Source organism: Cavia porcellus, unplaced genomic scaffold, assembly GCF_034190915.1.
Source record: "Cavia porcellus strain 051 isolate PalLab524CR breed Dunkin Hartley unplaced genomic scaffold, mCavPor4.1 scaffold_8, whole genome shotgun sequence".
In the NCBI taxonomy this organism is placed as follows: Eukaryota; Metazoa; Chordata; class Mammalia; order Rodentia; family Caviidae; genus Cavia; species Cavia porcellus.
This window is the reverse complement of record NW_026947491.1, coordinates 3,423,307-3,448,399: the sequence shown is the minus strand read 5'-3', so window position 1 is coordinate 3,448,399 and position 25,093 is coordinate 3,423,307. Positions and strand designations below refer to the sequence as shown.

The 25,093-nt window shown below is 42.4% G+C and overlaps 1 protein-coding gene across 1 annotated transcript in view; it reads left to right on the top strand.

Annotated features, from left to right (window-relative positions):
• The window catches only part of Aldh1a2 (aldehyde dehydrogenase 1 family member A2), an 80,621-nt gene that overhangs the window by 24,839 nt on the left and 30,689 nt on the right, over positions 1–25,093 (top strand). Inside the window, exons 2-4 of the mRNA XM_063254281.1 lie at positions 12,373–12,477; positions 13,352–13,492; positions 15,982–16,111. Coding sequence (XP_063110351.1) covers positions 12,373–12,477; positions 13,352–13,492; positions 15,982–16,111 — 376 coding nt within the window. The remainder of the gene's footprint in view (positions 1–12,372; positions 12,478–13,351; positions 13,493–15,981; positions 16,112–25,093) is intronic.

The window sequence follows — 25,093 nt, the reverse complement described above, 5'->3', positions numbered from 1 at the left end:
CCCATCTAGGGAAAAGTCTGAAATTAACATATATAAGCAAATATATCCAGAAAGTCGTCAACATCAGGGGAGATTCAGAGGTTACAGAGATGAAGAAGGGTAACAAGTGTCTTTCTGGGTTCCACCGATCCGGAGTCCTTTTGGAGCCCTGTGTGGGTGGACCCGAGCTGCTGCCCCTCAGGGCCTCTCCTTTCCTTGTATGGCTTCTAAGGGCCCCTGGCACCTGGTGCATGTACTCAGGGATGTCAGGATGGTGCTCCCTGGACCCTGTCCTCCCCCTCTGGTACAGTTCCTTCTCTGCTGTATAGAGAGCAGACTTTGGAAACTGACCCGACCTTAATCAGGGTCTGCACAGAGGATGCTGACGACACAGACATGTGACTGTCAGTCTTTCTTGATACCCAGGCTGCAGTCTCTGGCTCATTTTGCTTTATGATTTTCTAGCTGTATTTCCACGGTGAAAGGCGGGAGCTAGTTATTCAGCATTGAATGTTTTTTTTTTTTTTTTTTTTTTTTTTGTCTTTTTGAGACAAGATTTCATTATGCAATTTAGGTTGTCTTTGAACTCACTTTGTAGCCCAGGCTGGCCTCAAATTTGCAGTGATCCTCCTGCCTCAGCCTCCCAAGTACTGGGACGATAGACTAAAGCCACCATGGCTGGCCTGGTTCAAAAAGCTGCATGTCTATGTTTTGAGCTTTCAAGGGAGGTTGAAGCTGCTGTTTCCCCCGTGCTGTCTCATTCCTCCAATTCCCTTGGCTCCCTTCTTGATTGATTGTTTCTCAATATGAAACCTATAAGCCATATTTTTCATTTATTTTAGCATAAACTATATATGTATATATATTTAAAATATATATATGAGTTTTAAATTGTTACCTAATACTTGTTAACATTAATTTTCCTTATCTTAAAAATAATCTCCTTTTCCTATTTCCTCCACAGCACTTTGTACCCCATTTTTGACCTGCTTTTCCTGGTTTTGGTAATTAATTCATAACATATTCTTAAAATTCTTTTCTTTCCCTGGTGTTTGGCCACATTCTATTTGATCTCCTTGTATGAGTTTTCCCATTTGTTCACGCTTACTTCTCACGGATTCTGTGCTTTCTAACTCCTGTGTGCTGGAGTGCACCTCCGACTCTGAGGACAGACAGGGTGACAAAGGCTGATGGGGAAAGGCAGGGGCAGCTCAGTCACAGGAACACCAGAACGTCTTGTAGGATTAGAGGACTCACAGGGCGGGGAGAGGAGTGAGGTGTCCTTCTCCATCACACTGCCCAAACCAGAGTATCAGATGACCTTTAGGAAGGCGCTAAGTCGGTGGGAGGTGACCAGGCCAGCCGGACCATTTTATTAGGGATAGGGTTTCTTTCTGCTGCCTTTCCCAATCTCTACCCAGGTCATACTCCCTCGTTTTTTCCCGTTTCCCTGAATGTTCTTCTATCCCGTCGTCAGCCACACGGCACCAGCCTCTCCCTTCTTCGAAGTGAACTCCAGAACTCCACTCTGACACCCATCTCGGCCTGCATCACAGGGTGTCTGATGTTAGTTAGCTTCCTGGAAAGTACCCTTATCTTTGAAATCTTATTGTAAGTTCCAGGACAGCACAGCACACATCCTTTATGTGTTTTCCAGAGTACCTGCGGACAGTTCCCCATTTAGAATAACCCTTGGTTCCACACTCCGCGTCTTTTCTGTGGAATCTAGGTTCTGTTCAGAGACTCCTTTCTCCTTTAGTTCCAGGTCCTGCTGTTTGTTTTCCGTGGACCTGTTTCCCCAGGGAGGATGGAGGAGGGAGCTCTGCGGATCTCTAAATCTTATGAAGTAGCCCCATTGCGACCAAGAACCGTAATTCTTCTTGAGACTTTCCTTTGGGCTATTCTTCCCAAGTCTTTACACTTTCAGAGGTTAATAGTTGCTGCAAAAAGCCGCTGCACAGGACTTTTACTTTGGCAGTAGAGCAGACTGTACACTTGGGAGCATCATCTGTCAGTGTGTCTGGATCTTGGATTGATGTGCATGTGAGTGTGTGTGTTTAAGGTAAGGATATGTATCTAAATTTCAGTTTTAAATTGTTTGTTTCTGTGATTGGTTGATGATAATGTGTGGATTATATATTGATCTTGTAAATTTAAACTTCAAATCATTTTTTTATAGATTTCCTAAGAATTTTTACATCGACCACCACCGTCACCTGGAAATAAAGACAACATTGTTTAATTTCTAACCTCTTTACATTTTATTTATTTTTCTGGGTTTACTATATATTATAATATCAAATGCAGTAATGATTGCATTTGATTTATGAACATTTGAGTTGTAAACTTTCACAGATGCCAGCAGACCTTGCATGTCAAACATTTGTAGGTGCAGACAAATCATAGAAGTAGCTCGTGTGTCTGCGAAGCAGTGTCGTGATTGTGCTGCTGTGTGCTTCCCACACTGTGTGATAGTGTACAGTGGTCCAGTGTTTAGTCAGAGCACAGATGTCTGGAAATAAGAGGAAAAGCATTGGGGATGTGGAGGGGACTGCTGGGAAGCACAAAGCAACATACATTGCATATTTGCATCAAAGATGTGTAAGACCCGCTTTGTCAGACTTATGAATGAATCCAGCTTTTGACCATTCTCCTGGGACGGAACTCGTTCCAAAGTTGGGGACTTGCAACAATATTCAGTAGAAATAATGAGAGCAGTTATTCTGCCTACGTTAATTTGATACATTGATTAATTAAAAGGATAGCGTTCTGAACATGAGGAAGAAGCTGAAGGAAATACAAGAGCTGGTTTCTCTCTAGAGGCAAATCCCACTGCATTCTAGGAAAAGCAAATCCATCTTTGCCCATGTCCATAGAGTATACTTGCTTCTTAGAACATTTACCAAGATAGATCACAGCCACGCTGCAGGGCACTCGTTAACAAACTTATTTATTTATTTATTTTAAAGAGGATAAAACCAAGGAAATTAAAACAGAATAAAGCCAATCAAAACTAAACAGTGTAAGTGATACAGGACTTCAAAGCAATACTAAATCAACAGTGGTTACCATAATGCCTCTGATTGTCTTCAAAATAGCTACATATACCTTCAGACATAGTAAAAATCAAACAGAACAGAATAGAACCAATGAAAATAAAATAATGAAGGCAATAAAGGACTTCAAAACAAGACAATAGTAAATCCCAAATGGCTACCATAATATATCTTACTGTCTTTGAAATAGCTGTTCATGCCATTGGGTACAACAAAATCAAATGAAACAAAATAGAATAAAATCCAACACAACAAAACAATGAACATGATACAGGACTTCAAAATAAGATAATAGGGAATCAACAATGGCTACCACCTTCAGAAGGAGATCCCCCATAGATGCTGCACACATACCGTGATCCCCTGAGTAGATGCTCAGACTTCTGGCCCTAGACCTGCAAAGTCAGTGAAACACCAAACACCACAAGCATCAAATTGCATTTCACAACAGCTGTTGTTGCAGCCTGTGTTTCTCTGGATCACCTAGTTGCTTACAGGGTGGGGGTTTAGGGTTAGTTCTTGTTTGCCAGCCTGCTTGCAGGAAGGGGCTGGGTTAGCGCGTGACACTGGCTCACAGGGAGGCTTGCTTCCTGGTGAATCCTTATTCTCTCTCCCCTACGGTCTGCCAGTGGCTTTAAATTTAAAAACAGTAGAACTCATTAAAAAAATACTCTCAGACAATGGTGAAATCCAGCTAGAAGAGAAAGATAGCTGGGAATGAATCAAGCCACTTCTCAATAACCAAAGGATAAGTCTCAAAAGATTAAAACTATTTTGAAAGTATTAAAAGAAAGTATATCAAAATATATCAATACAACTAGAACAGTATTTAAAGAGAAACTTACAGCATTGAATGCTTGTAATAGAAGAGAATAGTGTATATTTCTCTTTTAGAAAACCAGAAAATGAAGAAAAAAATTAAACCTCGAGCAGACAGAAGAAAATAATTGAAACATTGGCAGAAATCAATTAAATTAACAACAGGAAAATCCACAGCCATGAAACCATAGATTGCTTTTTTGGGGAAAAAAAATTCAGTAACATTGTTGAGCGGGTAGCCAAAAGAGAAAAAACAAGTTTACTAACAATAGACACAAAAGTGCACGCATCTCTACTACTGCCATGGAGAGCAGGAAAAGGATGCTAAAGAAACTCAAACAAAGAGAAATAAATAATACGCATAGGCCTATATCTATTCAGTAATTCAGTCAACATCTGTCATGAACATATATATCAAAATCTTCAACAAAATATGTGAAAATAATTATACAGCAAAACCAAGTGAGACTTATTTTACTTATGAGGCTGGTATGCATTCAAAATTAATTAATATAACCACCTTATCAGTGGGCAAACAAAGAAAATAAAATAACCATATGATTACATCTTTCTTTACGTGCAGAAAAAGCATCTGACAAAATCCAACATCGATTCATGACAAAATTTGAAATGCTCCAGATCTGAAACTTCTGGATCTCACAGTTTGGATTTTCTGATGAAGGATGTTCAACCTACATGAAGCAAAATAGCCTTTAAGTAATTATAATATATTAATATAATATATAATAAATACTTATATTATTATAATATATATTATTGATTTATATTTATATTATATTAAATATTATTATATTATGTATTTATTTATATTTATATTATATTAAATATTTATATTATTATAACATATATTAAAAATTAATATAATAGTTATAAAAATATACAATAAATTAATATATTATTGATTATAATTTATTATTAGTAAAAGGGTCACTTCAAAATGATAAAGGGTTGAAGTCAGACCTAGTAGTTGCAAATATGTGCACAAATAACTTCACATTTATAAAAACAGGAAAGCAAGAGTGAAGGGGAACATTGACACATGCATGTGCAAGATGGACAATTTCCACACAGCCTTCTCAGTTCTGGGACAAACAGATAAAAGATGACTAACAGACAGTGCAGGTTACAGTATTCTTACATTAAACACATGTAGAAACCCACATCCAACAATTAGTGCATGAGGGCAGGAAAAACAAGGAAAATATCTAAGAATAAAGAAGGCCAAAGTCCAGGCTCATGGTTATCTCCAGTGGCCGGTCGGCCAAGGTGGAGTGCAGGGTCTGGTGGACGGGCCCTTTGTGACACTCTGATGCTCTAGTACTTGGGTGAGTTGTCATGGACCCTGACAGCCATCCATGCATACATCCCTCACACTCCTTTGTGCATATTAAATACAGTGTAATGTGAAAAATGTGCTGTCCAAATACAGCCTTTATTCTTCCGTGTCTTTCAGACTTTATCTTGATGTGGGAGGTATCGTATTTCCAACCTTATCAGGAAAGACGTTAGACAGTGATTCCATTCCCCTCCAGCAGGCATTCCATTGCAGTTAACCCTAAGCCACATCCATTAGGGCTCTTGATACCAGCAACAGCCCATAAAATGTCAGTGGCCAGTTCATCACCACCGTGGACCGGAGTTAGGTTTATGGCTAATTTGTCCTGTCCTCTTGACGCTTAGCGCAGACGAGGATTGTCTGTCATGCTTCTCTGTCTTTTGCCTTCAGTTATAGCACCACTGGCTTATATGATGTCCTGTGTGAATGCCTGTATATTTTACAAATGAACAAACAGAGCCCGAGTCCAATGTTGGGCCAGATGTGTTTTCTGCACCTAAAGAGCTCTAAAATAGAAAAGCCCTTTTTCCCCCTTGTATTGATTCTGAAATTCAACACACTGAAAAGCAGAATTTTATAGTTTTTGTTCCGACATTCATAAGCCTTTCAGTTGAAATTATATGGAAATTTTAAATCAAATAGCTCTTATGGCTTTGGACCTTATTTGAAGGTACATTTTCAGTTCTATATTTCATTTTTAACAATCTCACATTTCAAAGAGTGTTTGTGAAAAGGAGAGTGTTGACTTCTCATTTCTTCATTTAACAAATTCATTTTGGGCATTTACAGTATGGAAGACAGGCACTGGAGGATGACACCAACTTTTACTTTTTTTTTGTTTTTCACTTCAAAATAATTTCAGGTTTGCAAAAAACAGTACAAAGAATTCTCATGTTCCCTTCACCTTGATTCCTTACATGTTTTTTTCTTAACTAGAATAGAGTAATAAAATCTGAATGTTAACATTGCATTATTATCTAACCTACAGGCATTAAAGCAAATTCCATCAATTATTCCAATAATATCTTTTTTTCTGGTCCATGAACAATTCCATGGTTGCATGATATATTTAATTTCTATGTCTCATCAGTATCCTTTAGTTTGGAGTTGGTTTTTTAGTTTGTCTCTCATGATGGTGGCACTTTTTAAAAAGTATGGGCCAATTATCTTGTAAGATACACTTTAGTTTGGATTTGCCTGGTGTTTCCTTGTGATGAAACTCAGGTTATGCAGTGGTCTGTCTTTCCCAGCACATCATTCCAGAGCACATGATGTTGGTTAGTCAGTTATGATTAATGGCATTAGCCTTAATCACTTGATTAAGTAGTGGCTGCCAAGATTTTCCAATATTATCAGTTTTCCCTTTGTAATTAATAAGTGTCCTGAGGGGAGATACTTTGGTGCTAACTGAACATCCAAATTTTTGGTTATACTTTTGCCCTCTAACTGACCATCCACTGAAAAATTTTGCCTGCAACAATTATTATTGTAATATTAAGAAATGGTACCTAATCCTATCATACTTTCATGTCTTTTATTTGGAATCTTATGGTGAAGAGTTTTCCTCATCCTCTGTTTACTTATTAATTTAGGAAGTTCTGTCATTACTGAAAGTCAGATGTCTTTATAATTATATAAGTAATACTACATAACTGTCATTATTTCACTGTTTAAATTATTTGAGTGTTTTCTTTAGGGAGCCTCTTCATTTTGGCTCCTATGACAGTTAATCTGGATGGCCAACTTGATTGGGCTGAGTGTTCCATAAAGGATTAGTAAAGCAGATTCCTGAGTGCATCTGAGTAGGTCATGGAAGTGTGATCTTGAGTACTGTATCTGGTCCCTGGCCCCTTCTTTTCTGGAACTGCTCCCTTGTTCAACTTCTTGGTCACCACATACAAAGCAACCTTTTTCTTCTATGCCCCTCTGCCATGATGTTTCTGCCTTGGAGGAAGCCTGCCATGTACTGATCCCTCTGCAATCATGAGCCAAAAATAAAGCTTTTCTTCCTTTTAAGTAGTGGATGTCACATATACCGACAATATGAAAGCTTTCTAATACAGAAAATTAGTTCTAGAGAGGTAGAGTCATTGCTGTTATTGTACTTGATCAAAGGTTTAGAAGCCTATGCAACTGGTTTATGGGAGAAGCTTAGAAAGGCTCCCACATCTTAGAAAGCTCCCACATCTTAGAAAGATGTGGTGTAGAGAAACCTAAGCAGAGCCTGATGACAGTTCTGGCTGGAGCTAAGAAAATCAGAATGCTGATAAGAATATGAACAAGCAAAGGCCAACCTCCTGAGGGTTCAATTGGGAATGAGGATTGTATTGGGAATTGGGCTAGAGGTCATGGATATTACACTCTGGTAAAAAATTTTCTACATTGTACCTATGTCTTGAGACTTTTCAGACTGAGTTCAAAGGTAGAAGGCTAATTGATCTGGCAGAGGAAATTTCAAGGCAGCCCAACATTCAGACTGTGACATGGATACCCCTGGCTGCTTTTAGCCAGGTGTATAATGAGAATTGAGAGCAAAAAGCAGAACAAAAGTATTTGAAAAGCAGAATTTGTCCTGCAAAGAACCATTTGTAAGGTTGGGGCCAAAGGAGGTAACAAAGGATCTAAGTGCCATTAAAAAGAAACTAAATGCTTTGAACTGGGATAGAAGAAAAATGCCTTGAGGACATCTCAAGAATCAGCAACTTACCACCCTTTTTCGACTCAAGAGTGCAAGATTATAAACATTTAATTTGCAAAGAAAATGTCTGGGACTCCTACTTGAGAAGGAACTCCTAGGGAATTGGCTCCCTAGGATTCGTTTCACCATGCTCAGCCACCCAGGCACTCAGAGCTGCTGCTGTCCTGTTGCAAGAGGATCCAGCTACTGCTTGTGTTGGCAGCAGACTTGGGCATCGTCCATGTGATGCTGATTTTCAGGTATGCAGAGTGTAAGAATTGTGGGATCAGGGAGGCTTCCGTCCAGATTTCAAAGAAAGACCTGAGAGGCCAGCTATGGACCTCTGAGAGGGTATGTGAAGCTGTAGGAAAGAGGCTAAAGGTGCAGGAAAGACCCCAGGAAGTTGGAGTTGTCAGGAACATAGACCATCTGCTGAGAAAAGTCATGGACAATGAGTAATGCCTGTCCAAGAAAGGGCTGCAACCAGCAAGGCCATAGCAATAAAGCTTTCCCTGTGGAATACACATCTCATCACACTGTGCCTTGGCACCTCTGGCCTGGAGCTACAGGACCTAACATTTGTCCTGCTTGGCTTTGCTCTTTTTTTTTTCTCTGTTCTTTTTCATCCCCCTGTTCTTTCCTGTCGGGATGAGAATGTCTATCCTGTGCAGTGCCATTTAGGCAATGGTGCTTTAGAGTTAGGTAATTTTTTTTTTTTTTTTTTACTTTTCATGTACTTCTGTAACGCATGTTAGATTTAAAAAAAATAATCCACGGACATCTGTAATCTCAGCACTTGAGACACTGAGACAGAAGTATGGCTGTGAGCTCAGGGCCAGCCTGAACTACATAGTGAGACCCTGCCTAAAAATGACAAAGCAAGACAAAATGTCATATTATAAAACTGAGCCTAATAGCATAACAACAACAACAACAACAAAACCTCATCATTTTGCATATCAGGAAAAAATCATTATATTTACTGCTCATTATAAAGGGCCCTTTTAAAATTTTTTTAAATTTTGGATTATTTTACTAACAATTTACAGAAAGAAGAACAAGCAGGTGATGAATATGACAAAATAATAATTTAATAATTTAAGTAATTTTTCATATTTTCCTGGTTTGGGGATGTTGTAAGCTGAAGGGGTCAATGCCTCTGAGTGTAGCTGACTGCATCCAGCTGTTGTGCAAGAGCTGGGAACACTTCCTTTGTTATAAACACAGATTCCAGGTTAAAAAACATCTCCACTAGGTTATACCTCATCAGGACTTCTGGCGTTTCTTGCATGTGCATTAACACAATGCAATCTTATTGAAAAATGTGAAGGCTTATAACCTAGCAGAAGATGGTCACTCTTGATTTTGTAAGTACAAAATTATTTTCATTTTCATTTCATTTCAATTTTCTAAATGTTAAATCAATCAACCTAATGAGCATTCTTTTATTTTTATACCTCTGTCCCTTAAATCACACATATACCTATGTATGTATGTCTGTAACATTTGTTAATATATGAGTCATAGAAGTAAATTTTACGGGCAAGAGAAAAGAGAGAGGACATGTCATGTAACCTACTAAAACAGGATGGGTCAGGGCCTTGTTGAAAAATATTAAATGATGAAATGCTTCCTGCTGAATGACTAATGGGTTAGATAATCCTGTATCCTTTGGTCTTTATAAATACACTGTTGACTCTTTGATTAGAGTTTCAGAAAATGGATTTCTCCTAAAGACTGGCAGCCCAATATTTTGCTTACGTAGTCAGTTTGACCCCCTAGTAGTGCCTTAAGTGCTTCGTCTGCTTTCTCACCACCCAGAACTGTGCAATGTCTTTCTGCGTTCATTTCCCTCCCTATTACACGATAGGCAGAACTTTCAAAATTATGCTTATCTGTGTTCAACGAAAGCTAAAAATAAATTAGTAAAGATCCCATCTCCAAACTCATTTTAGACCTCCTTGAAAGACAATGTACTTAAGGTACACTATTAGAAAAGTAAAGAAGGATATTATTGTGGTGACTTATTTACTTATTAAATTCTATATTTTTTGTGTTGTTTTCTTGTTACTTTATTTTTGAGTACTAGGGGTTCGTACCCAGGCCCCTGGCATTGAGTTACATCTTCAGTACTTTTGTATTTTTAATTTGAGACAGTATTTCACTAAGTCACTAGTTGTCTGGGCTGGGCTTGAATTTGGAATCTTTCTGCCTCAGCTTCCCATAGTGCTGGAATTACAGCTGTGCGCCACCACACCCAGATTTATTATTTTACTTTTTAAAAACATAGTTGGAAATAATTGCTGTGTTCACTAAATAATTCCTAGGATGGTGAACTAGCAAAATGTTTAAAGATACAGAAAATGTAAAATCATGTACTTCTGTAACGCATGTTAGATTTAAAAAAAATAATCCACGGACATAAATATTAATAATAAGAAAATGAATTTAATTGAATTAAACATAAGTAAGTTTTCTCTCTGATCTTTGGAAGACCTCTAAGAAATAATAAGCATCATGCAATCTTTATCTTTGTACATAGAACTGCTCTATAAAAAAGCTTAAGAACTAACATTGGGTTTGGTGGACCCTGGTATTATTGCAAAGGTTGTCATTTAATGAATAAAAGTGGTGAGAACACTGAAAAGACCTCTTGTTCCTTTTGCTTGATAATACCGCGGGTCAACCCCCCCCCCAAAAAAAAACCCCACAAGAATACCTCTTAATTTTCTTCTTTTGTTGCTGGGGGATTATATTGTGTTTCAGGGGAATGTGCAGACATATTGCCTCTTCTACAAATACCTTGCATTTATTGGGTAAAATAATATAGTAAGCTTATTGTATTTTAAACTCTACAGCATTACACAGTTACAAGGCCCTTGTGTGTGTGCTTAGTACATTTGTATTAAGTACTGCTCAAATGTAAGATCTTTTCTTTGTTTTTGTGTTAAAAAAACCTTTAGTGGCCAGGTGTCACAACACACACACTTGTAATCCCAGCACTCAGGAGGCTGAGGCGGGAGGATCTCTGTGAGTTTGAGGTCAGTGTGGGCTACATAGTGAGACCCTATCTCAAAAGGAAAAAAAAAGTCTTTAGGAAGAGAGTATTCTAGTTTAATTAGTATCTCCTTCCACGTGGACTCACTATTTTAACAAATCAAAGGGGGAAATGTGAACAGAAAGTTTTGGGACACTTTCTAGAATTTGGTATTAAGTTTATACTTATATAACTTCATTTATAATTATTGAAGACTAGCAAGTAGTAAGAAATAAATGCATCATTGTGTTTGTCCTAAATTGTCAGGATAACTGGTTCTCAAGTTCAGAAATTTTCATTGTGGGGCCCTAGCTTTTACAGAGTAAAACATCTTTGTATATTTTTTTCAATTTCATAGTCCAAAAATTCTTACTGCAGTTTGTTTTCTCCTTCAATGTCAACAAATTTTAAAAATTTCATTGTGCAATTTTTCCACCTCCTTTAACTTGCTCCTTAAAATCTTTCAATATTGCTTCAAGTATCATTGAATCATTAATCTTCTTACCAGTTTAGCACAATCTCCACTTCATATGTAAGGAAATTTTGCTTCTTAATGAATTTTAGAGAGTCTAATTTGAAATTTACACCCTCTTTCCCTTTGCTAACCTGTGTAGCCCACTTGGCAAAGCCAAAGAAATCTTAGATGTATGCATGAAACTTAGCGCACTGCTTAGTTTCGTCTGAGTGGCGGCCCTGCTTAATTGATGTGAATTAAGCAGCAAATGTGCATCCAGCGTCAGTCAGTTCCGTGGTGACTACAGGGTGAGCCACCGCCGAGGCCCTGTAGACTCTGGCCAGAGCTTGGGCTGTCGATGGCTGTTTTCTAACCTCATGGCACAGCTTGCATGCACACGGGACTTCGTCCTTGCTGGCTGAGATGTTCATGGTATTCACAGTAAGAACTGGAGTCAGAGTTTGGGTGACTGAAGAAGACATGTGCTACAGGAAGCTCTTGAACCAGGAGGGAGGCTGGCCTGCATGCTCTGGTTCCACACCTCACTGTAAGACCGTCCTCATTTAATGACCTCTACTGGTGAGCAATGGTCAGGGCTTATCACTGAGGTGCACTGTCCGACTTAAAACCTGTGTCTGGACTTTCGAGGGGGGAGAGTGAGTGGCAGTGGGGCCTTTGGTAATCTTCTGATTGTTCTGGTCAGTACAGTGCTGGAATTCTGTGTCCTGTTGGACACTGTAGTACTGCATGGAAGAGTGGAACACAATGTGTTCAGGGTGGAGTTTCCTGAGACTGTCTCTGTCTGAATATCGAGTTTTGCACATAACATATAGTTCCTCATTAGCAGCTGTCTCCATGAACGATCTGGTCGTAGGAACAGAGCTCAATGGTAAAATGAAGGGCATTCAGAGGCGTGAGTGCAGGCTGGTGCCTTTGCGGACTGGCTTCCCATCGGCCGTGTCACAGACCCCATCCTGCTGTCTTCTCTTTCAGATCTTCATTAACAATGAGTGGCAGAACTCGGAGAGTGGGCGAGTGTTCCCAGTCTATAACCCAGCTACGGGCGAACAAGTGTGTGAAGTCCAAGAAGCAGACAAGGTATGGAGAGCGCAGGGCGCAGGGCAGTCCGCGTGCTCTCATGATGTCCCGCTCAGTGTGGGCGTTGCTCACTTCGGTAAACTTTTATATTTATTGTTGCATGTCTGCTATACACGATGACCACAGTCCTCATGGGCAGCTGGTCCGTGTATGTAACACATCTTCACACGTTTCTCCTCTCCTCTGCTTCTCTTCTCTTCCTCCTTCCCTTCCTTCTTCCCCTTCCTCTACCTCCCTACTTCTTACTGTCTTTTGTTTTGCTTTTTATATTCTGCATTTCTCATGTCAGAGAAACCATGTGATGCTTAAGCTTGTGCTTCTGATTTGTTTCACTTAACATTTTGGTCTTCAGATGCATCCGTTTTCCTACACAACTCAGGTTTATCCTTCTTGATGGGAGAGTAGTGTTCTACTCTGTGTGTGTGTGTGTGTGTGTGTGTGGCCATTACAGAAATGCAAATTAAAATAACACCAATTAAGATTCCACCTTACTTCCAAAAGAATGGCTATTATCAAGCGGTCAAATAATGCCAAATCCTGGCGAGGGTGCAGGGAAAAAGAAGCCCTTCAATACTGTTAGTGATACCATAAAGTAGTACAACCACTATGGAGATTAGAGAGCTTCAAAAAATTTACGCTAGGAATTCCATTTGGCCCAGCTCTTCTCTTTCTGGGTATGTTCCTAAAAGAATTAAAGATGAGCCGTCACATTGCAGTGCTGCAGTTTAGTCTTTAAAGCAGCCTGTAAGTCCCTCAGGAGACACATGTATGAGGAACAGGCGGTGGGTGCACACAGACCCCCATTTGCCAGAGCCCATGCCCTTCCTGTGCGCGGACCAGTCCTCTCCTCAGCTGGGCCTCTGTTCCCTCGCAGGCAGACATAGACAAAGCCGTGCGGGCAGCACGCCTGGCCTTCTCACTGGGCTCGACATGGAGGAGGATGGATGCGTCAGAGAGAGGACGTCTGCTGGACAAGTTGGCTGACTTGGTGGAGCGAGACCGAGCGATTCTTGCAGTAAGTGGCCTACGGAAACGGTGCACCTTTATCCCGAGTTCACTGTTCTGCTGGGATTTGGGTGCCTTGTCTTTCTGCAAGTATGCCACGAAGCAGAACTGGGGGAAAGCTAATGCGCGCATGTCACTTATGAAAAGTGGGAGATATGAAGGTTTGAGGGCAGAGCAGGTGGGGAACTGGGGATCAGCTGAGTGTCTTTTCTCTCTGTGTCATGAAGAAAAAACTGGCCTTCCATGCCTGGTGGGGATCCTCCTTCCTCCACCTTCCACCTGCTTGGCCAAGCAGAACCATCAAGCAAGAGGAGATGCTCTAAGCTGGTTGCAGAAGACCAACGCCGAGGGCTCTGCCGGGGATCAAGCAGGGCGAACTTCTCTGTGCCCTTCGGATGGGCACAGCGGGATGTGGCCCTCTCACACATCCTACTCTGTCTCTCCTCTTTTTTTTTAGAACCTACAGGAAGAAGAGCAAAGAGACACCAGTAGTTTTCACTAGAACACTTCTTTGGACAGAAGGAGCTGCTCCTGTTCTAAAGAGTTTTTTGTTATTGTTTCTGTTGCTGTTTGTTTTTTTTTTAAAACCTGTGTCTTAAGAATATGAATATTTTGGAAATTGGAGCCTTTTGGGAGCATAGGTGTGGCATACTCACCATGCCCACACTGACTGGCCAATGTTTAGGGTACTGAACCCATTCCTTCTGCTTGAGAAAACAGGTCACTGCAGGGCTTGCTTAGGGGAAGGGGCAGTCACCCCTGTGGCCACTTTGGATGAAAAGGGATTAGAAGCCTATAGAGCAAGTCTATGGCTGTAAGAACCCAGCAGCTGTGTGGTGAAGCAGCTCCTTCTCAGAGGCTCACCAGCCCTGGGAACCCTAAGGCTCTGGAGAGGCCGGCAGTGCCTCTCAAGCTGTCACTTTTCTGGCAAGCCTACTGATGTAGAAAGCTGAGTTCCTCCAGGTACCTTGCAGAATATTAGTGTATATGTGTGTCTCTTCTCCAGTATTAAGTTTTCCTTAAGGATCAGAATTACACCTTGCTGTTTCCTTGATCATTCTGGCATAGTTCCTGATGCCTCAGTGGCCATTGAATGTCTGCCAGAGTTGTATACACACAGGCAACATTCGCAGTGCTGGGGTACTGATAGGTGCTGGAAGGCGATGTGATTTACTTCCACAGCTGTGTTTTCAGGTGACACTCAGATGTCCCCACTTTTCCTGTCGTGTGTCTCACTGAGATGGAGTCTCTTTTCCCACCACTTGCAAACACGATTGTGACTTTGAAACCCTTCCTGGATACAGGAGAAGCATGTTAATGAGAAGTACCCTCTCCACTGCGTCCCAGGGTAGCACCTGTGAGAACAGAGCCAGGGCTAGTGTTCTCAGGAGGGTTCCCTACTGCCAGCCACTCCCGGGGACTGCTTAGTTGGCCCGGATTCCAATTATTGACTCCTTAGCTCTGTGGTTTATAGATTTTGGCTCTAGGGCAGCTTTTTGGAGCAAGAATTCCATCTTACGAGCATATGAATATTCTGAAAAGCACTTGAAAATGACTTGGTTCCCTTGAGTAAAGGTGAGCCAGGATGCAGTGATACAGGTAGTACACAGATAAACATAATTGCTATCTGGAGTGGAGAATCCTTCAATGTTAGCTTTGTTAGCCATCAAATAATTTTTACACCAGTGTAGGGTGTAAGATTTCCTTATGAAGCCATGAAATGGCAAATACAAACTCTTATTTCATTTGTTAAAAACTGGAGTAACTTTAATATGTCTCAGGTGAAAATACTCTTATTTTATTGTACTCATTTGTCACGGTTTTGGTCATAGACTTAATCAGTTTAGGAGCATGCCATTAAAATACTGTTTATAATGTAATGCTATTCAATATTGTTGTTTTTATTAAATGGGCCAGATACTTTATCCTTAATAGATAATGGTTGTTAATGTAAATGTTTACAAAAGCCAGTCTTTAACTTGTTAAAGGCTTCCCTGGAGGAGATCTTGTTTGGTGGTACTAAATAAACTGGACGTGTGCTGTGAAAGTTCCATTTCTCAGCAGGGGTCTCTGCAGCTATGGAGTCGGGTTAGATTCTCATCAGCTGCATAAAGAGCTCGCGTCTCCTTTCTCTCTATGGATTTAAGTGACTAGCAAAGACTCAAAAAATGTCCATTCGGCTATGACCATTAATATAACAGAAGCCAGGTTGACAAGCAGAGTGTCTCTTTATTATCAGTCGTGTTTCTGTGTTTGGATAGTGGTTCCTGGAAACACACACACACACACAGAGAATCACATTTATTATTGTTTTTACTAGAAACAAGACCAAACCTACAGTCCTGGAGAACCCTTTATTTGGGAAATCAGAGTGGAAAGGGAATATATCACAGTCAGGTCCATTTACATTCTCTCTCTCCTGTTTTCTTTTGCTCCAGGAAGTAGTGTATTGCTGAAAGGTTCTCGGTACTTAATTTCTCTCCCTGTCTTTCCCTACAGACCATGGAGTCCCTAAATGGTGGCAAACCATTCCTCCAAGCTTTTTACGTGGATTTGCAGGGTGTCATCAAAACCCTTCGGTATTACGCAGGCTGGGCTGACAAAATTCACGGAATGACCATTCCTGTAGGTATGTGAAAACGGAGGACTTGGAAGAAGGAGACGTGAGCTTCCAACTAGAATCACACTTTTACCGCCCGACACAAGCGACAGCCACACATGATAGGGACTCAAGACACTCTGAGCAGCTTAGACCAAGCACAGAGCCAAAGAAATCATGTCACCCTGAGCGTGTCGTTCTTTCTGTAGACCGACAGCCTCCGTGGAGGTGGTGCATCAAGTCAGCTAGGAGCAGGTGTAAAGGTTTGTTGGATAGGTGCCAGGGGACCAAGGAGCAGGGGATGGGACGGGTCCAGGAAAATTCCAAGGAGATTAAGACTTAGCCCTTTCCCTCAGGAACATAAGACCCCTCTTTAAAAGGGGAATACTTTAACATGTCAACAGTTCTGTCTCCAGGTGGTGGGATTATGGGTAATTTTTTTATGTATTCTGTATGTTTTTTCCTGCTTTCTGTATTTCCTATAATGACCACACAGACTTTCATCATCTATCAAAACCATCATCCTGACTTTTTATGTTATTAAGCTCCAGATAAAAACTAGCCCCACAAAGCAGTGACAAGGCTGTACAGGGGCGTTAAACAGAGTGGCAACGTTATGTCAGTGCTGAACCTCAGAGGGAGGCAGGAAGTGTCCAGGACTAGGGTGGTGGAGAGGCCTTGGGCCGAGCTGGAACCCTTAGTGATGACACCAACTGAGGCTTCCACAGCCACCTAAGAGCACAGCGCTGTAACTAATGCCCCCAGTTAATGCCCTGAAGCCTAGAGAAGTCGAATAATTTCCCTAATTCACATGCTAGTAAGTTTTAGAGCTCAAGTTTTACCCAGAGCCTTGGTTCTTTATTATTTCATCATCTGAGCTGCTGGGTGGAAGGAACAGTGCAGTGAGCAGGGGACGGACCGACGGAGGTAGTGGAACTCACGGTGAGGGACCAAAGCTGGGGGGGGCGGGGTGCAGGGCCAGGCCAGGCAGCTGGGAGCGCTCGTAATTCCTCACTGATTTCCCTCACGTTTGTTCAACCAGTTCATTTTTTGCATGTTTCTCAGTTCATATTGAACACCAGTTTGATTTTGTGTTTGAATCTTGGGCCTTTTTACCCGTGAAATGGAGACTGTATGAGGCCCTTAGCCTTTAACCACAAAATCTGTACTGTTACATGCATTTTTCTGCAAAAAAAAAAAAAAAATCTGTTTTTATGTTTGGAAGGGTGACATAAATTCATAATGCATTTGCCTGGTACTTCAGAGTGTGATGCGATCTTTCACATGTAAGATCTAGTGATTTTTTTTAATACCAGGGATCAAACTCACAACCTTGCACTTGCCAGGCAGGCGCTTACACCACTGAGCTAAATCCCCAGCCCAAGATCTAGTGATTTTGTTTGTGATCCTATGAGATGGGCTGAATGTAACAAGACACTATTCCCATTTCACAGCTAGGCAAATAAGGCACTGAGAGTTTAGCGTCTTAAACAAGACCATGTGGCCAGTAAGTAGCAGGCCTTAGACTCAAACGCAGGTCACTTGCTGCCTAGAAAACCCATTGGGAACTTTGCTGTGCCCTTCCCTCTTCTGCAGGGCTTTGGGTTAATACACAGTTGGTTCTGATTATTCAGTTATGTTCTATAAAGGTGTCACAGAGCCCGAATTCACAAATCCTGAGCTGTTGCTCCGGGAGTAAGTGCCTGATTAGGTGCCAACCCCTCAGAATGTGAGTGTTTTATGTGTGTTTCTGTCAAAATTCCCTTTCTTTAACATGGCTTTTTGGTGTATGCGCATTGAATTGTGGCAAGCTCACCAGCCACTTGTCCCCAAATAGACTTTGTCTAACGCTAGGTCACACCTTGGGGACACTAGCAGTACTCCTGCATGGTGCTCTGGGGCCATTGGAGCAAGATCATCAATAAAAACACAACCACAGAAGAACACAGTACTGAAGAAATCATAAAAATGGAGGATCTAAAGCAAGAATTCTGAGTGCCACCTTGTTCAGCTCCCACTGAGGTCGAATGTATGGGGCCAGGCAGATTATTGTTTTATTCCTGGAAATGATTGTAAAAATGATACAGGTACTGGCTTTGGGGTTGCTTCAGTAGGCAGGTTCCTAAATCCAGAATTGAGGAATGGTGAAGGTCAACTTTATCTAGACTGCTCTGGTGAGTTGGCGCTTACGGATTTCACACATGCGGGAACACATATGGCCATGGGTCCCCCAACTGTGTCATGAGGTTAAAGTGGCTTTCACAGCAAGTGTCTGGGAAGAAGCTCACATGGCTGGGACTGGTCACACATAAAAACTAACCTGACCAGTTTCTAAATTAAAAATCTAAGACTACTTTGCTTTCCTACGCTGAGTGACATGATGGGTCATCCAGCTTAGCGGCCCTGAGGCTGAAGGGTGAGAACCACATGGAGTTGGGAGCATCCTGCTGCTGTCCAGCTCCTGTCTTCCCAGTGAGGGGCCTGGAGCAGAGCACCCTGAATGAGTAGGAAAAGCACTTCCTTCACCCCCGATGCCAGCATCACCTCTTCCCCACTTACGGGTCACCCATTCGTTCATTGCCCAGATGTTTCTGAGCACCTGCGGGGTTTCAGGTCCCGTGCTGGGCACTGGGGATATGAAGGTGGATTCTCTGTCCAGCGAACAGTAATTGCCCTTCAGTGTGGCCGGCTCGGAGGGTGAAACGTGAAGCTCAGTGGCCTAAATTAAGTTTTCCTGGGGAGACAGGGACTCCTTTCCATCTGCCCAAGATCTGTCTCCCTGTTACACTGCAGAGACGAGATGGCAAGAGTGGTGTCCCACAGGTGTCCCTGTGTGGGGAGGAGAGGACAATGTGCCCCAGGGGTTGGGGAAAGCTGGTTCTGGTGCAGAGACAGGAGGGCTCAGCCTGCAGCGGCTGTGCTGCAGGTTTTATTCTGAAGGCAGTGGTGAGACACAGAATTACTTGAAATAGATGTTTGCTTTGGTCAGGCTGAATTTTAGACAGCACTTTGCTATGGTGGGTAATGGGTTGGCAAAAACAAATACTTGCTTGCTTTCTCTGAAAGGGTGTGCTCCCTGGAAAGGATTATCTTTGGAGCGATTAAGCGGCCAGCAGTTTCCTCTCCTGGCTTGGGAGTTTCTCCTCCTGGTCTCCGCTCTGCTGCGCCTCAGGACAGTGCTGTGGAATTCCACAGTTTCGGTTTGGTTTGAGCCACAGGGGGCTACACTGCGCTCCCCACTGTTCACTGCCGTGGAGCCGCAGGCAGCTGTCCTCTCTGAGCAGACGTCCTATGGGTGGCCCATCTGCCCAGCTCCTGTCTGTGAAGATCAGTAATAAGTCTTCCTGTGATTCACCGGGCACTTTCCTTGTGCTCACTGATGACCTGCACTTGCAGGGCACCCCTGGCGGGAGCCAGCATTGTCCCCATTTGCTTGTGGTTTGACTTACATCCGACCTGCAGCTTCTTGCCTACTCATAACCTTGCTGTGGAGGAAGGATCAGAGCTTTTTTTTCAGTTTACTGAGGGAGATATGGGCTTGTGTTGCCTTTGGTTTTTCTGTGCACTGAGCGTTGATTTTATGTTATGTAGAGACAATGTAGCTGTATTTTAAACTGAATGCTTATCTAAAAATAGTCTCACTCTATATTAGCATATGGAAAAGCGTAAAGACGGTGCAGGGCATATATCATTACTGACGTTTCTTTCCGCTGTTTCCAGTGGACCTGTTAAGGAATGGGCTGGAAAGGTGCACAGGTGTTACCTGGGGTCCTAAGCTTCTGTCTCCAGTCCTCCTGGTGGGGGTCGGTGTTGCCACAGTGAACACAGCGGTGAGAGTTGAGATCATGTCCAGTCTGAGTGGCGGGGAGGAGCTCTGTGCTTGCCCAACCTGGGAAGGACCGACTGTCACTGGTGGGACCTGAGTTGGTAGTGACAGGTGGTCATGAAGTTGGCCTCACTGGGAACCCCCATGAGTGCCTGTGGTTGAAAGGACCACAGGGATCCGTGAAGCCGGGCTTCTCATTTTGTAGGCAGAGAAACCAAGTGCAGAGAAGTAAATTGACCTTTTAAAGGGTGCGTGGTGTAATCATGTAAGGCTAAGACATCTTCACGACGGCTGCAGGGACGCACAGTCTAACTTCTCAGACTCGACCGGCAGACTCCTGGGAAGAGCAGCATGAGAACCGCTTCAGGCTAATGTGAAGGTCACTGCCGGAATGGGCTTCTTACAGAATTTATCGCTGCTGCTGTAAAATGTTCAGAGCGGTCTGCAGAGCGTCAGCACACACAGGGACCTGTAAGGATGCCTCCTGGAATGGTTTGTTGGAATTGGTCTGCTCGTTTAATGCTAGGCTCATCAGAAGGGGTGTTAGCTCCTCAAAAGGTAATTCTGTATGAAGGCGAGGGATGGCAGGGTGATCTTCTAGTCATTCAATTAGGTTACGGGTTTTTACTTCATTGAATAAATCCATTCGTATGGCAATAGGTATATATAACTTGCTACAGTTCTTGAAAGGCTCCTTGTGTTATAATTAGGGACTATCTGGTAGTCTCCTCAATTGCTGGTGAATTTGGGAAGGGATTATGGTCTTTAATGTTTCCTGTATGATTTTTTTTCTAATCTTACTGAGCATACAGATTCCTAACCACATCCTCACTAGTTTGTGTGTTGAATGTGTCACTGCCAGATATTCTCATGAGACCAAAAAATCACATTAAATTTTTTCAAGCAACTGTAACATCTATCTTTGGCAGTGATGCCTACCTTGAAGAAATTATGGAAATGGTTATATTTTTTAACTAACATGAGTATTGCGTCTCTCGTGCAGTGTGATCATATGGAGCAGTGGCTCAGTATTTCGCAGCTGCAGAAGAGACTCGCCCTGTTATTAGGTCTAGGGATAAAGTGCAGTTACAGAAAGCCCCAGTGCACACATACTCAGTAAAATGTAATCCACAGTTCAACCAAATTTATGATATAAAAAGGTATTCAACTGTATGATTTTTATATTCTTCATGAGGCAAAAACTATTCTTTGGTCATTGAAAATACAAAGATTTAAAAACAAATCAGAAAAGTTGTCTCTAGCTGAATCTTAATATGCACCTCTTTAAGGCAGGTGTGGTGGCACACACAGTCATCCCAGCACTCAAGAGGCTGAGGCAGGAGAATCCTTGTGAGTTTGAGACCAGCCTGGGCTACAGAGGAAGCTCAAAGTCTGAACTGCATAATCAGACCGTGTCTCAACAAAATGCACTCCTTTAATGAGTAATTTCTATTACTCTTTAAGTTTTTTGTTTTTTATTAGTCATTTCTCTATTGCTGGGCAAATTACCTGACACTTGTAATTTAAAGGGGGGAAGGTTTATTTTTGGCTCACAATTTCTGAGGATTGAGTCCATGGTTTGCTGGCTCCCAGGCAGAAGCGGCCATGGTAAAGGACAGCTTCTCACCCCACTGCAGCTAGGAAGGAGAGGGGAGCGAAGAATGGGGACAAGGAGACACCCTTCCAGGTCACAGCCCAAGAAACCTTATTCCTCCAGGGCCCATCCCTGAGCACTAAACTATGGCGCGGGGGGTGGGGGTGCATTTTAGATCTAAACTATAACAATTTTCTTGTGTGAAAGGGAAAAGAGATGGAGAGAAAAAGTCTTCCACGTGTGATTTAGTCTTTTTATTTTGGTTCTCATCTTTAGCTTTTCCCACCACATTTGAGTTCTAAATTATTGACTCTGTGATATGAAATTAAGATCATTTTCTGGCCTCTTCATCAAAAGTAATTCTCTCTTGCTGAGCCTCCATTCTCTTTGTGAGTCCTCATGTTTGGGTAGAAGGCCTGAAGTCATTTTAGCCTAGAACTGAGTATCTGAGTTAGACAGAGGCTGGTTTTATATCAAGTTTTTGAACTTGCAACACAAAGCTAGAGAAAGGAAGGAAATGACCTTGGACATCATCCTTCCAGTAGGGAGCATTATTAATATGAAAGGTGGAGTGGGCTGTAATTTTTTCTCTTAGACAAGAGTACTCGTGATAAACATTGTCATACGTCACCTTAGGTGTGGAGAAAGAGACCCGACTCTGTCCCCTCATCCAGTGGGTAGACGCCACTGCAGGAAAAGGAGAGAGGTGCTCAGCCCCAGGCCTCACCTTTTTTGGGGAGTCAGACCTGCAGGGTTTCCTCTACCCTGTGACTCCTTGGGTCCAGCACTTGGGAGCTTGGAGGAACATCCTGTGGATACACGGACAGGGTGGTCAGGTGCCTCTGGTGGCATTTGTTTCTGAGCTACCATGTCACCTGTGCTTCAGCAAGGCTGGGTTATCCTGTAAACCAGGGGACACTTTTTATTTAATTGTGAGGTTGGAAGAATATTAGAAGACATATCCCTCATCCTAGAAACCTGTTATTGCATAGATTTTCCTTCATGTGAGGCTAACAAGTAGCCATGCGCTTGTTTGTGACAGCTGGGTGCATTAGCAGAAATTACTAAGTGCAGGTGGTGCAGGTGATGCTTAAATGTGGCTGTGATCGTGTAAGGATCTTGTAAGGGGGCGCCTCAGGGTTACGCAGTGTGTGTTGATGCAGGGAAGGACCTCTGGGTGCTGCTGGCCCTAGCTGAGGAGCTGCAGAGGACACAGCCAGGCGTCCAGGATGTGACTGCTCGAATAGGACCACAATTGGTTCACTGGGCTGTGTGCTCTTTCCAAAGAGTTCAAGCACCAAAATGCCCTTCATTTCTGTATTCACCATTTAGAGGAACTGCAGGGCTGGAAGGGTCAGTCCCTCTCTTGTGCCAACCTTAAACCAGCTGTCTGTCACATTTGAGCAAATTATTCAAGAAATTATTCCCCCAAACAATTTCTTTTATAGGGTGCAAATACGGAGTCAAGTTCAATGCCTTGCAAAACCAGCTTTTGAAGATTTTGTGTAGATTTTTCTCTCTTCACTTTCTCTTCTCCAGCAACTTTTGACATTATGTAAGCAATACAATTAAGGTCCCAGGCATGTAGGATATGGATGGGGAGACTGCTTTGCCAGCCTGGGCAGGTGACTTGGGGCTTCCTCTAGGCCACATCAGCTGCCTCTGGTTCTGCTGAAATACATCCTCTTTTCCTCCTCCACGTCACTTTCCCTGATTTTTTCACGGCTCATTGGCACCGTGTCCCAGCATTGCACCGTGAGCCTGTGATCAGTTTCTTGAGACTCCCCAGAGCTGTGCTGCAGAGCGGCCTCATGGGAGATTTCCTTACCAGTGACACTTAACATATTGGGGGTGTCCTTGCTCCCCACGAAAACCCTTTCAGAGTTTGACAAATGGAAGGCAGATGGTAAACAACAATTTGGGCTCAGGGAATGTGGAAGTTGTCTGAGTACAAAACTTATATGATCAATTTTATTTAAAAACATCATTAGGACTTCTTATCGTCAGCCTACAGGTAGTGACCACATCTTGACTATCCTTGGTTATAATGGAGATATTCTGAAACAATTTCCTACAGTTTCTGAGCTTGCCTTCTTCCTCATTTCTTTCATTTAAAAGGTTACACATAAAATGAAGTTGAGAGAAAGAGCAGATTACTGGAGGAAACCTTTGCAATAATATGGCAAAAAACAAATTTAAGATCCGTGAGCTCTTCAAATGACTAAAATGATGAGAAACCCAAAAGAAAAATGGCCATAACTATAACCCTGAGGAAACATCGAACACAGCTAGCAAACACAAAAAGTGCTCACCTTCCTGTATCACTGGAAAGAATCAAAGCAGGTTGCCACCTTCTCGGTGCCGGCTGAGCAGAAATCAAGATTGTGGAACACCCTAGTGTAAAGAGTAAAGAACAGCAACGAAGCATGTTGTTAGAATTAGGAATTGTGCAACTTTCTGAAGGGTGATTTGGCAAACATCTATGAGCAGGAAGGTGCCCAGATACGCAAGGATGTATAACATGGTTGTCTTTACAGTGTTATTTGTAAGACGCTTCCGTAGAAAGCAGCCTCGCTGACCCTCAGGGGTGTTCATGGTAATACCATGACTTACTGAGCTTGTCGGGATAGCATGCATGCATGAAAATAATGTGTTCGTTCATATGGAGAAAGTGGGGAATAAAACACGAAAGATCATGAAGAGGGGTGAAGGAATGAGACCTATTCTTGCATGTGAATAAAAGTTCTTTGCAAAGTTGTACCAGCAACTGTCAACACTTAATTCTAGAAGGAGGATTAGAGAGCAGAGGTCGAGAGAGGAGAGAGCAAGACAGAGGGCTTGAGTGACTTAAAATTGTATAATTCTGAGTTTAATTGTAGCAGCTCTGGAGGATGAACATTAGACTAAGCTGCACTCAGAAACCATGGCTGTAAGATTGGGCTGGTGTTACTTCCGCTTCTCTCCCCCAGCCCAAACACTTTCCGTAGGGGCTGGTTTTTCATTTTCTTTACTTGGTGGTACATCTGGGGATCAAACCTGGGGCCTCCTATATACCAGGCAAGCTCAGTACACTGAGCTGCATCCCACCGCTTTAGAGGGTGCTTTTGGGAGAATAGACCCAAAGACTTCTAGGGAAGTCCCCAAAACAAAAGCAAAGACTTTGCCCAGCTCTGGCAAGGAAAGACCATGTGCCAAAAATTGAATCAGCTGACCCAGCTTTTTTAAAAATAACTCAGATAAAATAAGTGAAAGCCATGCTGGACTTCGGGGCCAATTATTCCTGGTGTCCACTGTACCCATCAGAGAATAGCAGTCATGCGTCTTCTCCAAGCTTTCCCCCTTTTAGCTAGTGATGTGCTCACCTCCCAGCCAGCTCTGATGACCTTCTCCCTGCCTCCTTTAAGCAGCTCTGGATCTGGCTGGGCTGCACATGTCTCCAGGGAGTGCGTTTGCATAGCTGACCTGAGTTAGGGGCCACATCTTATTTTTTTTCTCCAGTTGAGCAGCATTTAAAATGCCCAATAGCATTTTCCTTGCTATGTTTTTAAGACTTAGAAAGTTATTTAAATGTTGAGGTACTCCAGTTTTTATA